The 17,957-nt window shown below is 34.1% G+C and overlaps 1 protein-coding gene across 2 annotated transcripts in view; it reads right to left on the bottom strand.

Annotated features, from left to right (window-relative positions):
• MSRB3 (methionine sulfoxide reductase B3) overlaps nucleotides 1-17,957 on the bottom strand; it is a 141,194-nt gene that overhangs the window by 77,828 nt on the left and 45,409 nt on the right. For both annotated transcript variants that reach the window (XM_015598534.2, XM_006923709.3), the window contains 2 exons: nucleotides 16,503-16,611; nucleotides 14,800-14,877 (listed from right to left, as the gene is read on the bottom strand). In XM_015598534.2, coding sequence (XP_015454020.1) covers nucleotides 14,800-14,877; nucleotides 16,503-16,611 — 187 coding nt within the window. The remainder of the gene's footprint in view (nucleotides 1-14,799; nucleotides 14,878-16,502; nucleotides 16,612-17,957) is intronic.

Below are 17,957 nucleotides of genomic sequence, written 5' to 3'. Positions count from 1 at the left end.
CTGATACCTTTTGGGCCAGACAGACCTGAATTTGTGTCCTGGCTCCATCTCTTACTGCCAGTGTTACTTTGCGTAAATTATATACCCTTTGTGAGCTTTGATTTTTCATTTGTTATTAAGAATAAAGGACATACTTTTCTTTAAAGTGCTTAGAATAATGCCTGGTACATGGTAAATCCTCAATGTTTTTTTTAATCCTTCCTTTGAATATGATAACAGCTTACTAAAATATGTCTGTTTGGATATAAATACAAATATTTCCAACTTGGTGTCCCATTCTTCATCAATTACTTCCTGGTGTCTGGGAATACAACCTTGTGAGGATCATAGGAAGATGAAAGATAGTCATCAGGAGAGAGAAAATTTTAAATGATGCTTGAGACCAAGAGAAGGTAGGTAAATAGAAGGTTTGAGCTAAGTCTATGCTCCCAGTGGCTGCCCTTCCTAAGGTTATCATCACCACTACCACACACTTAAGGATAAAAGAGAAAAAAAAAGAACAACTTAGGAGAGAAGAAAGGCAGTGGGTAAAGTACCTATTTGGGATGTGAGTAGATTAATAAATGTATAAGATGAATTTGGGCTCTTGCAAATAAATTTGGAATTCCATTCCATTTCATTCTTTCATATTATCACTGAAAAGATAAATTTGGGATAGAAAGACAGTGTTTTTAAAATAAATTGTTCAATGTGTGTAACACAGTGAGTAAAGGTAATTAATAATAATGTTAAATATTTTTCTTATTATCCAAAAAGTACGTTTGTGTTTAAAAAAATAAAAGGATAAGAAAAAAAAAAAAAGGAAAAAAATCACCTACAATCCAACAACCCAGATATAACTACTTAACTACTATTAAAATTTGGTACATAACCTTCTAAACTGTTTTGTTTATACATTTATAGATATGTGTATTTTACAATATGAGGACATATGTAATTATTGTTTTGTAAACTCCTTAATTTCTTTCCAGATCATTAAATATTTTTTTGCAATATTATTTGAAATGCCATATATATTTTAACTAGATAGTTCTGTTAGCTAGATACCTATTGTGGATATTTGAATTATTTTTTGCTATCATAAAAAGAATGATTAAAAACATTCTTGTAGCTTTCTCTTTATGTATAAACATGATTTTTAGCATAAATTCCTGAAAGTGTATTTGCTAGATCAAAGGCATGCAAAATTCTAAGACTTTTTACATACTTATCAAATTGTTGTCCAGGAAGTTCCTACCAGTTCGCACTCTACCCAGCAGTATTATATAATGCTAATTTTCCAGATCGTGACCAACACTGAATTTTATGATATTGTTCAAATCATCCATCGAAGGACATTTAGGTGGTTTCCATGTCTTGGCTATTGTGAATAATGCTGCAGTGAACATAGGGGTACATTTATCTTTTTGTATAAGTGTTTTCAATATTTCAGGTAGATACCCAGAAGAATTGCTGGATCATATGATAGCTCTATTCTTAATTTTTTTGAGAAATTTCCATACTGTTTTCTATAGTGTCTACACCAATTTACATTCCCACCGGCAGTATGCGAAGAAGGTTCCCTTTTCTCTACATGCTCTCCAACGCGTTATATCTTGTCTTACTGATAACAGCCATTCTACCAGGTGTGAGGTGGTATCTCATTGTGGTTTTTGATTTGCATTTCCCTTATAACTAGGGATGTTGAGCATCTTTTCATGTATCTGTTGGCCGTCTGTATGTCTTTTGAGAAAAGTCTTCTTCCCATTTTGTAATCAGATTGCTTGTTTTTGTTGCTGAGTTGTATGAGTTCTTTATAAATATTTGGATATTAGCCCCTTAATGGAGTTTATCATTTGCAAATGTCTTCTCCTATTCGGTTGGTTACCTTATTTTGTTTTGTTAACGGTTTCTTTTGCTGTTCAGAAGCTTTTTAGTTTGATATAGTCCCATTCATTTATTTTTACTTTTACTTCCCTTGACTTTGGGGTGAAGTTCATTAAGAAAAAGATGATTGGATAAAGATGATGTTGTACATATACACAATGACACACTACTCAGCTATAAAAAAAGATGAAATATTGCCATTTGCAACAACATGGATGGATCTTAGGAGTATTACGCTAAGGTGAAATAAGTCAGATGGAAAAGAATGAGAACCATATGATTTCAATCGTATGTGGGATATAAAACAAAAAACAGCAAAAAAAAAAAAGCGGAGATATAAACAACAGAATGGTGGTTACCAAAAGGAAAGAGAAATGGAGGAAGGACAAAGAGAGAAAAGGGGATCAAATATATGGCGTGAAAGGAGACTAGGCTTTGGGTGGTGAGAACACAATAGAGTACACAAATGTGAATTATGAAGTTGTATACCTGAAATTTATATAATTTAATAACCAATCACCCCAATACATTTAATTTAAAAATAAATAAAATTAAAATAGTAAAGTAAAAAGAAAATGTTCACTAATTTGGTAGGTAAAAAACGATTCCTCTTTTTACCTCATTTTTTTATTACTAAGAGGTAGAATATATCCCCTATGCTTATTACTTATATTTCTTATTTTGAAAAGTATCTGTTTATATCTTCTGCCCTTTTTCCCAATGTCTGTCTTTCTCAATTGATTTGAATATTAATCTTCTGTTATGTGGATTGCATATATATATTTTCCAGTTTGTTTGCCAATTTTTCGAATAGTGTTTTTGATCTGTAGAAATGTAAAATATTTAGATAATCCAACCTAATATATATATTTTTTCTTTTTGATATCTGCTTTGGTAATCTAGTTTAGAAAGATTTACCTCACTCCAATGTTATACAAATTTCCCACTTATATTTTCCCTTAGGCTTTGTATGATCTTACTATTGATATTTTAAATTTTTATTTAACCTAGACTTTATTGGAGTACAAGATACTGGGTTGTAAGATATTGAGGGTAGGATCTAAATTTATTTTTTTAATACTTAGCTGGTTGTCTCAACACTATAGTAGTTCATTGATTCTACTGGATACTTTTTATTTTTAACATGTTAACATCTCTGAAACCTGAATGTGTCTATGATTAATAAATAGCATTTCACAATTTATTGGGCATTTTTTTCTTAGTGTTACTTGAAGTAATAATAAATCTTTCAATCGATGGCTTCTCAGATTTGATGAAACAGTATTTACTTCTATTCCTTTTTCACTAAGAGTTTTTGGGTTTTATTTAAATTTAAAAAAATGCACTTGGAATTTTTATAAAATCTCTTTGGGGCATACATTAAAATGACCATATATTTTTCTAAGATATCCCACTATTGAACAATATATTCATACATTCCTGAAGTAAACTCTACCTTGTCATGGCACATTACTTATTCAACACATAGTTATATTCCTTTTACTAATATTTTATTTAAGATCCTTACATCTATTGTCATAAATCAGATTGGCGTATAGTTTTTCTTTGTAATGTCTTTGTCAGGTCTTGGTTTTATAGGTATTCTACATTTGTCAAAAAAGTTAATAAGCTTTCATCTATTTTCTCTGATTGACACAGTTTGTAATAACATAGAAATACTTTTTTCTCTTTTCTGTAAAAATCTAAACTGGTTTGTGATAACTCTCAATTTCTTCTAGAGTTACAGTCAATTTATGTATTACATCTCTTCTTTAGTCAAATTTTATTTTACTTTATTTTTAAAAAATTACACTGATATTTTTCTTAGAATAGGGTTATACACAATATTCTCTTGCATTAAAATAATTTTTTCTATATCTTTGGTTTTACCTCATTCTCATTCCTAGTATTCTGAACCTACATTCTTTTCTTCCTTTCTTTCTTGATTAGACTTAACAGAAATGTTCAACTTTATTGGTCTTTTTCAAGATCAAACTCTTGGATTTAACAGTTCTATTTTTTTTATTTCTCAAGATATTTAATCTGAGTACTTGTATGGTTGTCTCCTTTCCTTTGATTTTCATCAGATTTGCTGTGATGTGCCTAGATGTAGTTTTCTCTATATTCATCGTGTTTTAAATTTGTAACACTTTTTGAACCTGTAATTCGAGATTTTTTTCTCAATTTGGGAAAATTCTTGGGTATTATTTCTTCAAATATTGCTTTTTCCCCCATTATCTTTTGCTTCCCTTTCTGTGGCTCTAATATGTTATACCTGAATCTGTGTAGTTTATATTATCTTTCCAATAACTTTTCATTTTTTTTGATATCCTAGCTTCAATCTGGGTATTTTCTACTGACCTGTTTTTCTACTCATTAATCCTGCCTTCTTCTGTATCCAATATGCTAGAAGTATTTTATTCTTTATTATTCTAGCTCTCTGATGAAATTCTCCATCTTATTATATATTTTCTTGAATGTATTATTCGGTTATTTTAAAGTCTGTGTCTGATGACTTAATCAGGATATCTGGATCATCTATAGACCTGTTTGTCAATTTACTGCCCTTGGTCTTTTACTTTAGTATGCTGGTCATTTTTGATAAATGTTTGATATTGCATATGAAAAACTGGATTATGAATGATATAATCTTCTACAGGCAGCTAGAATGGGGAGGAGAAGGGGGAGATTACTTTAATCAGAGACTAAATTAACTTGGGTCTGGGCTGCCGTTTTTGATAAATTCAGTCTACCTTTGGTTTGCCCCCATTACACTGGTATGCTGGAGCTCAAGAGAGCCTATTGTTAAAAGTTCAGAAACTCTAAGAGCTAATTGGTAAACACAGACATTCCTAAAAATAAGTTATATAAACTTTCAATTAAATAAATTAAAAACAAAGTAAAACTCAAAACTTACCACCTCTAAATTTTTAAACTGACTTTAACTATTGTCTATGTTATTTACAGCTGTTGTATGTGCATTATAGAACTACTATATAATGGTCTTACTACACATCTCTTCCTAACTCCACATTCGGTGATGTCACATTTGTAGCCTGATGTGGCCCACAGTGAAAGTATTTACATCACGGAAATCAACAAGCACTGCAAATCAGAGCTTAATTGTTTTGTTGATTGTCTAGGTCAGTTATTCAAAACTGGAGATGACTTCTTCCAACCCCAAGAGATATTTGAAAATATCTCAAAAAATTTTTGTTACAAGTTGGGGAGAGAGGGACAGGTGCCATTGACATCTAATGGATAGAGGTTAGGGATGCTACTAGATATCCTGCAATGTATAGGGCAGCCTCCTACAACAAAGAATTATCCAGACCAAATGTCAATAATGTTGAGGTTGAGAAATCCTGGTCTGCTGACATCTCTGCTTCTGAATGTCTGGAACCTTTCCCTCTCTTCTCATGCCTAGAATTGACAAATGCCTGCAGGGAAAAGGTGAGCATTTTATCCCAGTTTATTTTATTGTTTTTGTTGTTATCATTTTTCTAGCACTTTGAGTTTACTATTTTGTTGTTATTTTTAATCTCTGATATTTAATAATAAAAATATTTGACTATGAACTTTGCTTTTGATACAGCTTCGGGTAGCTGATTTTTTTTTTTGGAGAGGGGGTCACTTTTTGCTCTTTTCACTATTTTCTTGTATAGACATTTTTTTCTTCTCTCCCTTAGTTGGGATAGGTGTAGCTTTGCAGTTGCAAACTATGCTATTGTTGAAATAAGCTTCCACTTAAAGTAAGTTCCATGAGTGGTCTACAGAAAACACTTTGAGAAGTATAGTAGAGGATAATAATTAAGGAAGTCCATAACCAAGTATCTATTATACTTTGACTATTCTAGTGTCAACTTGAATCACTTAACTCTGCTATTATTTTTGACTAACTGGAATTAAAAATTTATTTAACAAATAGTTAAGTACCAAAGAATGCAAATTCCTATGCCCCTGTACTGAATAAAGATGAGGATTACAAAAATCTTAAGTCATGACCTATTCTCTCAAGAAATTTATAGATTTGTTAGGGAGAGACTTGTAAATAACTAATGTATTCAAACTCTCAGTTACTCATTTAAGTCACATTATTTGGGGAATTTAGAATCCAGACTCAATTTATTTTTAATTGTTCAACAGAAACTGAAAATATTTTAGATGAAATGGATCACTGGGTCAAACAATACATTATAAAACGTGTGGTAAGAAATCAAAAGCAAACTATACTGACTTAATTTTGAGAACTTTAGTAGATTTGCATGCTGTTTATACTTTACCATGTAAATTTATTTGGAGCTGCACAGCTTTTACAAACCTTACTTTTTACTTACATATTTTTTAGAGCATGCATGTATAATGATTTCATTTGACACAGTAGTGCTATGAGTTAGAATGAGTTGATGTTATTCTCATCTTTTTACAGATAAGGAAAATGAGATGGAATGTTTAAGTAACTTGCTTATAGTTATGCAGCAAGTCTGTGCTGACACATTACAACACTATGTTTCCACTTGGTACCCTAGATGGCTTCTGCACTTTTCTTTAATAATGTTATGTGATGGGTCACAACGAAGACATGATTCTGAATGAGTATTTATGCGATCCTTTTTGAATTGGTGACCATGTTTTGAAAAAAGAATTATTCATTTACAAAAAGAGTAGCTTTTTGTGGATTGCCTCAGAAGTACTTGCTAAAATTTGTACATTAGTTTTTATAAGCTATCTTTAAATAATTTCAAAGTCTGTGAGCTGGAATAAACATTCATGAATTTTCTGATTCATGAATTTTCTGATTACATAAAAAGATAAATTTACATGAATTATAGATAAAATTTTTGCCTATTATGTTTTCCAATTTATTCTAACTATCCATTTTAATTCACTAAGGAAAATCTAAACTATTTCTGTGTACACCTGGAAAATTAACTAAAGAACTAAGATTGTAATTTAGGTAATATAAGGTTAAGACTGTCCTTCCCTCACTTTTCTTCCCTCAAAACACATTCATATACACACACTCATGCACACACTTTCAGGTATCCAGGGATTTTATATAGGTGTCGCTTTAATTTTACTATGTGTGTGTGTGTATAACTTTTAAAAGAAAAATGCAGTTATAACAATCTTCACATATTGTTAAACTTTGAATCATGCCTTGCCATGGTTTTCTAATTTCTCAAAATATAGCTGTTCTTTATTTTATCCTACACTTTTATGCTATTTATGCTTTTTCTTTTTTCCTGGTGCTTTAATGAGCCTGGCACTAACAGTGATTTTGGCTCCCTATCTTTGTCAATAGTAACTCCAGGAAGTACTTTTCTTTCCATCTAGCTATGGTCTTACCCTGAGGTTTCAGATGAAATAAATACAACGAAATAACTCTCTTGTTAACAGATATTTTTCTTGTAAATCAGTCTATGTAGAGACAAGACAGGAAGGGTCAATGGGATGAGAGAAGCCAATTTTACATTCTCTTCAAAAAAAAATACGAGTTATTTAGATATAACAAAAGTTTAAGCCACTACTCAGAAATCTAGTTCATTTCAGAGTGGTTTCATTGCACTGGAAAACTTTGTTAAAGAATTTAGAATGAGGTGAAGGGCAATTCAAATCCTTTAAATTCAAGTTAAATGCATTTTGTTAAAGGTTAAGAAACATTTGCTGGAATTATGAGCAATTTCCAGCTAGAGTTCCATAAAAAGAAAGCTTGAAATTAAGTTCAAGTTACTCTCCCTAGTAGAATTCCATAGTGACTGGAATGGTTTATGAGTACATATCATATGGAGAGCATTTAAAGGGTTGAGAAAATGGAATTTGAATAGAGTAAGAATGGAAAACTCTCTCTCCCTACTTTCCTCTTCCTTCCCCCTCCCTGCTTTTACATTCCCTCCTCACTGCCGACAGACAGACACACACAGACACAGACAGACAGACAGACACACACACACACACACACACACACACACACACACACAATATCAGAAGGGGAAAAGATTATGCTGACAGTCTCCTTTAGTAGTAAATGGAGTAGCATACATGGAATAGTGTAGTTTAGTAAATTGTGTGTGGCATTGAACTGGAATTTCTTCAGTGAAAGGGCTTATGTTCTTAAAGAGTTGAAAAACGACGTAAATTTTCTAGTAGCCTAGAATAAAATTGCACAGGAGGCTCATGTGAAATGTAGCATGTGTGAATAGTTTTGCAGCACAGTTCCATTTGAAATGTAGCAACACAGCTGGAGCAGTGACTCATCACACTAATATATACTATTCACAGACAGACTCTCTCTAATAAAGCCTGCACTTTCTCACATTATAAGGAATTTCTTAAGCTGTTGTGATGGTATGATATGTTCCTAAAACTTGGTCAGGCCACTTGAATTTAACATTTGTAGAATACTTACCATATATTGAAATTGTTCTGCATTTACTTCTCACACCTTTGTTTGGTCTTATTTTCCCCCATTTTATAGGTGACGAATCTGGGGTCACATATCTGGGCTAATATTCAATTGTTTTTTTCATTGCTTTTAGCCTATGAGTATTCTGATTGAAGGAAATGAAGATACAACAAAATTTTAAAACAGAAAGAAAGATACTCAAGACAGCTCATGTTAGTTGACCTCAATCTTCTCACATATCTTTTTCAAAAAAAAAAGTAGTGAAAATTTGGAATACAGCTACCTGAAAATATGTAACAGGGAGTCGATAAGCAGAAATAAAATATGTTCTAGTTTCAGTAACAAGAATCCCGCCCGTGAATCTGGCCACTGTCCTAGCTCTCAGAGAAGTTGAGAGGCCTTATGGCTTGCTTAACATTGGCAGCTTCTTCCTGCCAGGATTCCAAGGGACGTCCCTAAGGATAACAACCAGCCTGAAGCTGAGTCTTTCTTGATGATCTGCCGTGATGGATCTGTTCATTTTGGTTCCGCCCTCCCTAGATTAAAATGGTCTTCAATTTTCAACGTTAAGTACTATGAGAAATACAGATTTTTCAAGGAATTGAGGGCGGTGTGTATGTTCCATTTGCTCCAATTGTTCTGAGCAAAATAACCAGACTAGAGTTACCAAAGAAAATATTAAAAGTTTGCTTTTCTAAGATTCTTCAGCTTTCGTCTTTTCTAAAGGTTTCAGTGTTACTATTCTAAATCTATTTGTATACCGGCTGTGTGATCTTCACAAGGTACTTACCCCTTCTGTTTCTTTATCTATAAAATGTGTTGTTGTGAAGATTAAAAGACAACATATATAAAGTACTTAGAACCATGCCTGACATCTGGTAAGCACTATATGTTTTAGCTCTTGGTTTTTTTACTATCATCATCATCATCATCATCATCATCATCATCATCATTAATGAACCTATATAAAATGATTAGTTCAGGGCCAGGCCTGATAATTAAGTGTATACAGAACAAAAACTATTCTATATGATTCTCCAAAGTTTTAAACAAAGTTATTAGGAGCTGATTACGCATGGATAATATTGAGGGTTATCAGCTAACAACAACAACAAAAATTCCCAATGAGGCAGTTACCCTCCTATTTCCTTCTTTTTTTCACCCCCCAGAAATCACTCTTGCACACTGTTATAGCTTACTTCCCATTTTCTTTATGCTATTATCTTATTCAAAATTTCCCCACAATCTGAGAATGTTCAGACATGCATCTCATCAACAAACAAATATTTAGTGATTATAATATGCCAAGGACAAGAGATATAAATATGACTAAGCCATGACCCTGCTATTGTAGAATTCACTTACTAGTGGTCAGATAATTACAAAACAAAGTCGAAGTATACTTCTGGAAGTGCATACAAGGTGCTATGGGAGCAGAAATGATGGACACCAAAGTTTACCCTGGAAAGCTCAGACAGGACTTTCTGGAGGAAAAGATACCAGGGCTTAAAGGATTTCAAGTAGGAATTGAAATGTCTTCTCTGATATCCAAGGGCTTCTTTAATGGGTCCCCTTTTACCCTCCAGCCAGACAACCCATTACTCCCAACATAACTCACCTCTCCACTCCTACTAGACCAGATTCCTATTTCCTTGAAAAATCCACTTTGATTCTATCTCTAATTCCTCTTCCCATATGGCATTCTCTATCAGGCATCCCCTACCTAGCAAAAACCAAACCCTTCTCTGCCTGGTAAAGCGTGGTCTCGTGTCCTCTGTGAAAACTGGCCCTACTTTGATGCCGTCATATACCTTCCTATTACAAGGAAAGCATTTCAAACAGGCATATTCGGATAGATGTTGACATTATCGTTTCATATTTTATAACTGTTTGTTGTGTTTTTCTTATTGTGCCAACAAAACTATAAGTCCCTTAAGGAGAAAACAGTTCTAAGATTTATTCGTTTCACAACACATGGCAAAGTGTCAGTCAAAGCTAAATATAAATGGTCAAATATACTTCCTGAATTAAATTATTTCACCAGTGCCTTCTCTGGTTTATCTGATATGCAATAAATTCTTTTTATGAAATTTTAGAAGTTCAAATAACCAGAGAACATGCTAACTTCTGTCAGTTAATTTACTAACTGAAAGTCAGTAGTACTATATGAGAAATAAACTAGCTTACCAGAATTTGTGAATGTGAAGAAAATGTAACCATGGAATAAATTACACATTTGGTTTATAAGCAGTCTCTGAATAAGGTTCTTGTACTTGGTGAGCAGTAAGAAAGCAGTATATTGTTGAGAAGGGATGTATTTAGGGTGAAGTATGAAAATGAAATAATAATTGAATGGCCTTTTTTGTAAGGAAGTATTATATATGTATACATATATCAGTCAAGTAAATGAAGAGGATTATACAAATATGTAAATGCATGCATAGACACACACACACTGAGTGTGACTAAGATAACAGAAATGGCAGTTGAGAAAATAACCTTTTCATACCGCTAATGATTAGGCATTTTCAAATTCAGCACTTCTTTCTTTTTATTTTCTTGTTTCCCTCCCGCTGTTATTTCTCATATCATCTGGCTATTTAGTCTTTTATGTTTAACTTTCTTCCTTCACTCCCTGCCCTCTAACAAAACTTCACATGCTTTCTCACACTCACCCACACGTACAACTGTTTCCTATAATTTGTGTTCAAAGTATGAAACCAGCTATCTCAAAAAGGTATCTGATAGTGATGCCATTGATTCACTAGATTAGTGAGTGGTTTTCAAACTTTTGCTCATGAACCCCTAAAAGAATTTTGAAAAAAAATATAGATTCTGTGCCAGTTATCAATTTATTCTCATCTCTGCACCCACCTTTCCTGCCTGTTCTGATAAAATGGAGGTGGGACTTTTAAATGTTTTTTTCTTTGTCAGCAGAAGGCACAAGAGAAAGATTGCAAAAGAAAAAGGTTATTCCTTCCTGGTTTTAGTATGCTTGCTCACCAGGCTCCTGCAGAGCTTGTGGCTTCTCTAGCATCTGGCTCTTGCAGCACATGTAGCTTCTCTACTTCCAGGCCCCTGCAATGTGGGCGGCTTCTCCAATGCCAAGCTGCTACAGTATGAATGGTTTCTCCCACGCCCAGCTCCTTCAGTGTACACAGCTTCTCCAGAACCTCGCTCCTACTGCAGGCAGCTTCTCCAGCATCTAGACTTCATAGTGCATACTACTTCTCTGGTGACAGGCTCCTGCAGCAAAAGCAGCTTCTCCAGGGCCCAGCTCTTCTTAACAGCACAAGCAGCTTCTCTGGTGCTAGGTCTGCCTTCAGCACACAGGACTCGGCAGCACCTGGCAGCCAGCAGCTTCCCCTGGCATTACCCTCGGGTAGTTTTGTAGGGAAGTGCTCTGGTGAGACACTTCCCTGTAAATTGTTTTTCCCAGCACTCCAGGGGGTGGATTTCCAGCAAATTCCAGAAGGCAGATTTCTAGAAAGTTGCATTATCATGACACCACAGTGACTTCTCTGCAATTTAGTAAGCCACGGCCATGCCATCTTCAACAAGGTCTGGATTTCAGTCCCAGGGAAAGGAAGCGGGGAGGCAGGGGGTTGCAGGGGAAACTTCTCCTCGGGCTGTATCTCAGCCCTAGGGGTCATGATTACTTCTCATATTTACTATTTCTGTATTCTTTATCATTTCTATTTATCTCTTACCAGACAAGCTCTCATTACTGCAATCCTCTGGAATAGGCAACAATTCTTTATATTAAACCTTCCTGTTCAAATTACTGTGCGGTTTCTCTATCCAAATTGGTTGCTGACTGCTACATACTTCCTCATATGTTTTAAAGTAACAGCTAAAATTTCCTATCAAAATTTTAAATAATTGAAAAAGATGAATTTGCTTGTGTTTTATATATAGATTATATGCTCAAAAATATTTTTTCAAAACCTTAGAGCTATATATTTAGATCATTTAATGAACAGAGAAATCCACCATAAAACCTAATTTGAAAAAGCAGTCCTATCTGTCATATCTATCAACCAAATCAGACTTATTCTGCCCCCCCCCCCAAAAAAGAAGACTTCCATTTTTTTCAATAGGAATAAATATGTAAATAGGTTGATACATGTTCTCATGACAACTGTCTCACTTAAGTAGACTGGGAGAAAATGGATAGACAAACAACAGATGGAGAGATAAATAAGGAAACAGCAGGAAGACAGACTGAGCCTTGCCAAGATAAAATACTATTTCAACATTTTTTTACCAATTCAATATTTTTCAATATTTTTTTGGCCTTGCTTTCATGGGTCTCTCCTTCAGAAGTAATGCTGTTCTTTTGCTTGATGCCTTAGAGATTCTACCCTGGGACAATATCATAGTAAGATTTGGGACTGGATATAAACCTAAAAGCAACAAACAAACAGTACAAACAAACAGAGACTCATGGACATGGACAAAGACTAGTCGTTACCAGACGGTAGGAGGGGAACAGTACAAACAAACAGAGACTCATGGACATGGACAGAGACTAGTCGTTACCAGACGGTAGGAGGGGAGAGGGGAGGAGGGAGGTAGATGGGGTAAAAGGGGTCAAATATGTAGTGACGTTAAAGAATTAAAAATAAAAATTTTTAAAAAGTGAAGCTCAATTTTTAAAAAAGTAAAAATAAAAAAGATTAAGATGGGTAAAAGATATGACATTTTTCGTGAAGTGAGAGAAAGATGACTATGGTAGATAAGAAGAAAGAAGTGGCCGACCACAGACTCTCTCAGACATATCAGTTTGAGAAAAGTGTACTTACAGAACTTGAGGACCAGAAAATTGACTCCCTCAAAACTGTTCATGCCCTGTGGCCCCTGGAAAGATTTGTGGACACCCAGGGTACAAGTTCTCCAGTATGAAGACAATGGCACCCTATCAATGAACTATCATTGCCTACAATGGCAGCTAAAGCATGGATATTTTTCCCCCTAAAGTTGACAGAAAAGCAAGTAAGGAGAAGCACACAATTTTTTTAAAAGAATAACAACATAAAACCATATTCCTTAAAAACTTAGAAAATAAATGCTTTCCTTACCAGAATGCTAAATGAAATAGAGGCAATATCACATCAAATGTAAAACTCCCTGACTCCACCCCCCAGTACCTATGTTTAAATAAAGGTCTTGCTTTTAATTTTTGTGACTCAAAATCTTGCATGGGTTAAATCCTTCATTTACAGTGGTTCTGTTTCTTATTTAAAACAGTTTTCTTTAGATCTATTACTTTACTGAATCACATGATAGAGAAAGAGGTGGAGAACCTTAAACAAAAAGCAAAGGGGATGTGGCCAATTTTTACCATTTGGGATATTAACAAGTTTAACATGGCTCAGCAACTATCTTAAGTGTTATATCAACTATTATGACACAAGTTAAAGGTGTTGAAATATAAGGATGTGTGTTTTCTGAGAGGAAAGGGGTGACAATTTGAAGAACTGGTTTTTTAACATGAAGAATAAATGCATAAGAAATCAGAACGGACGGATTCTCAACCAACATTATCATGCACGATAAGGTTTATAGAAGTTAAGAACGGTTTAAAACTTTAAAACCTTTTTTTCAAGGAAACTATTGTTTCCTATTATTTCTGAAAAATTTGTAAATGCTAGTGTTTTAAAAGGGAAATATTTTGGAGCGATATTAAGTATGTTTTACATGCTACACGTATTAGATTCTTGTTTGCTCATTTCCCCTAAGAAAATTGTAATTCTGTTTTAAATAAATGACATTTACTCTCAGTTAAGGTTTCTGTCTTTTTTTTCCCCCCAAAATCAGCATCCCTATGGGAAGTACAGGGCTTCTAGGATTTTCTCCAGCTAGATAAATAAAATTTCGGTAAAGATTTTCCTTTCTTAAAGAGATCCATAATCTCCGGAGTATAATGTCTGAATTAACTATTTTAGAAAAAAAGCCTATGTACTGCCTATTTTATAGTAAACTACTGAAATCTCTAAAATAAAGATTTTGGATCAATGCAAAAACTGTTAAACTCATATGTAATTTGCTACATATGTACAAGCATCTGTTATAATTCCCATGTTACTTTAAATACAGGTATTGTCCTTCATGCAGAAGTATAATCATCTTGGATATTATTCAATCTGAAGGATGCACATGAAGAACTTTCATTATGGTCCAAAAAATTAATTAAGGTCCATCAATTACTGATAAAAAATTAATAAATATATAAACATTTTTCTGTTCATCAAAACATCTTTCATAGCTCTGCTAAGCAGCGAACCAAAGTTAGCGTTGGGTATTTTAAAAATACAAAGAGTGCAAAATCAGCCAGTCTATCAAACTGGTAATTTATAATAAAAGTCAATAATCACGTTTGGGTTTGTTTTTTAGGGGGGATGGTGGGGAGGATGGGAATAGAAATAACAAAATTTGATAATGTAAAGATTCTAATATGAACAAGCAATAAATAGTTTGTTGCCATCTGTGATACGTCCATACCCATAGGTTTTTAGCATACTTACTTGAACAATGGAGTTCCACAGACGACACATTTATATATTCCAGGATCTTTGTGATGTGTATATTCTCCTTCGAAGGCACTGATAAACAATAAACAGAGGACTAAAAAACTGAATAAAGTTAGCATTATTTCTTACAGAACATATTTACTTAAAATATATTTCTCTAATAAATCTTTCAAGGGCTTTTTCTCCTATAACGAGAACAGACCAAACATATGGAAATCTGAACATTGCTAATATATTTCAAATCTATATAATAAAATGTGCATATAACTACTCCAAACCAGTATGGGTTTAAAAAAAAAAAAAAAAAAAAGGCCATGTAGTTGCGTAATGCTTAGAAAAATTTTTTCCTATTTAAAAAAAAAAAGTCTGTAGTTCAGATTCATAGAAAAAATATTACATAAGATTTCTGCTACTCTACAGTAAATGCAGAAGGATCCAAGAGTGTATACTAGAAAATGCAGAAGGATCCAAAGACTTCAAGTGGAAGGAGTCTTATTTTTTGGTTTGAAAAGGAATATTGCAGCTTTAAGGGAATATTTTTCTAAGTTAACAATCTTAAAGGCTAGGAGGTCATTCAGCTAATACGAATCAGCTGTGCTAGCCCAACAAAAAGTCTATGTGCTCTGCAGCTTGTTTTTATTATCCTTTCACTCTCTTTATGAGGTCCAATTTTTTTATAAACAGAATTTTTAAGAATGACCTAATCTCTAGTTGTTTGCATGCAGTAAATCATTTTGCTGGTCATATACACAACAGGACGGGTAGAAGTCCTCCTGGGCTGCGAGGCTGAAGTCCACTGCTAACTCATTGTGTAGTGAAGGTGGACTTTGTCCAGAGAGATTCAACACTTGGTAAATCCAGTAAATAGTATCCACTGTGACAGGAAGAGAGTGTTGCCTATTAACAAGAACCCCATGTGTGGTAAAGAGCTTTCAGTTCATGAATGAAAACAAGAAGTTACATCATTAATAAATTTGGATCAGAGGTAAGTTCCGGCCTTATGCCAAGCTCCATGGTATAAATTAGACAACAAAATGGTTGGACCTTGGCAAGTTACCTTTAAGCTGGAATCAGCTGAGAGAGACTTTATTCACTAAAAAGAGTCTTGGAAGTGAACAAACTCTTTTTTCAGGACTTAGGGCGAACTTCCAAGGACCAAAGCCATGTGAGGGCAGTTATTGAAAATTTTTGACATTCCAACCACAAATGAGCCAATAAATACTTTCTCCACATGTGCTTCAAAAAGAAATTGGAGTGGGGTAGAAAGGAACTAAATTATGCTACCTTCTTTTTGCAGCCAAAACGTCTATACTTACAATGGCCACCTTCAAAATTTCAGCATCCTGGCACAGTGCCATGTCCCTCATGGTTTTGCTTACTGTGATGTCTTCCCAAAAAATGTACCTAAATCGCTATTACTTCCACACATTTTGTAGTAAACTAAAAACAGGCCCTTAATAAAAGCCTTGTGACTGTACATAGGATAGAGTGTTCATTAAATGGGGGAAAGAATAAATAAAACTTGGTCTTAACCTAAACAATACCATTTTCAAACCTTTTCAAGGATACTAATTTGTAGACTTTAGCAAATAAGTGCAGAATTCTTTAAATTAAATGGCAAGGAAGAGAACTGGAGGCGGGGCAGGATGAAGAACACTAGCTCTTGCTTAATGACTTTTTCTTGCAGCTCACCTTACCTTTCGGTCCCTTTCTCCTGAGTGACATGGTACTGCAGGGGTGTTAGCCGCTTCCTCAGTTCCTGCTGGGAAAAGACCACCTTACAGTTCTTTTTATCCCTACATGACCCTGGAAAGAGAAAGGATATGGGAGAAGGAGGCTTTTTAGCTTGAATCCTAAATAATTGCTTTGGCTGGCCGCCATAGCACAGCTTCTGCAGTCACTTGTCTATGACCAGATCAGCTCCTAACGCACAAACTTACCTGAACTGCAGCTGATAATTTCTCTTAGTCTTAAAAATGATTAAGATTCAGGTGATTCCATTGGAGCACTGACAATGTGCTGCAGCCAAAAACTGCTAGCATGTGGCAGTAAAAACTCACTGGACAATCACGAGATGGTAGTATTAGTACATCCTTTATGTCTTCCAATACCTTGAAATTTTTTTTTTAAATGAATTTAAAAAGTATAACTCTATAAGCATTTACACTGTATGTATAAGATGATGGGCATATTACGTTAAACAATAATTCTCCATTCAATAATTTTGCAACTTAGTAGAATAGCTTTAAACCTTCATCATTCAATTTCTATTCTGGGTGATTTAAAGACCATTCTATTTAAACAAACAAACAAAAAAAAAAAACCCTAAAGATGTATTTTTCCACAACTAAAAATTTTTGTTCTCTGTGATTTTGTCAGGTACCTCACTAAGTTCTGTAGAGGTCTTAAAAACAAATATCTCTTTAAAGACTGTATCATACCCTGTTAAACAGGCAGCAAGAAATTTTTAATAGACTCCAGGAGAAAGCATTTACACTAATGCAGATTCAAGAAGTTCCAAAGAAGGGGTGAGAAAAATAGGGAGGGGGAAAGACAAAGAAAAGAGGAAAAGTGAATGTGATTTTATTTAGAGACCTACATTTACTTGTTGCAAAATATATCTAGGAACACTTCACTGATTAAGTGTATTTGAATGGTGAAATAATTTTAATGTGATTCTAATAACAATGGCAGCTTTTATTTCAACCTATACAGACTGCAGTAAAATGTTCAGACAACACCTGTTTATATATAGTATTTTATTTTACCTGCACAAATGAGTGAAAAGAAATATAACTCCAGGACAAAGCAACCCTTACTTGCGGCAATAAAATCGCTTTTCTTTACCATCCATCACAGTGGAAAAGAGGCTTGCAGATGGCCGTTACCTGCTAAAATTTCTTATCGTGTTTTGAAATTACTAAAAGAAAGCTTGCTTAGTGTCCTGAATATTAATCTCAACTTATTTTGAATATGATTTAGGAATAGAAATGGTTTCTACTTCTTTCACTTTAAGGCACCTAATGTCATAGTATGTGAGATAACCGAAATTAAACCAAGAGAAAAATTAACCAGTTACCCTACTGGTGGGATTGATGGAGGATATCAGCTTCCAGAATCAGGGCCACCAAGATAGAGTGGTTGATTTTCTA

This window comes from Pteropus alecto, unplaced genomic scaffold (assembly GCF_000325575.1).
Source record: "Pteropus alecto unplaced genomic scaffold, ASM32557v1 scaffold76, whole genome shotgun sequence".
In the NCBI taxonomy this organism is placed as follows: domain Eukaryota; kingdom Metazoa; phylum Chordata; class Mammalia; order Chiroptera; family Pteropodidae; genus Pteropus; species Pteropus alecto.
The sequence above is the reverse complement of the archived record's forward strand: the minus strand, read 5'-3'. Positions and strand labels throughout refer to the sequence as shown.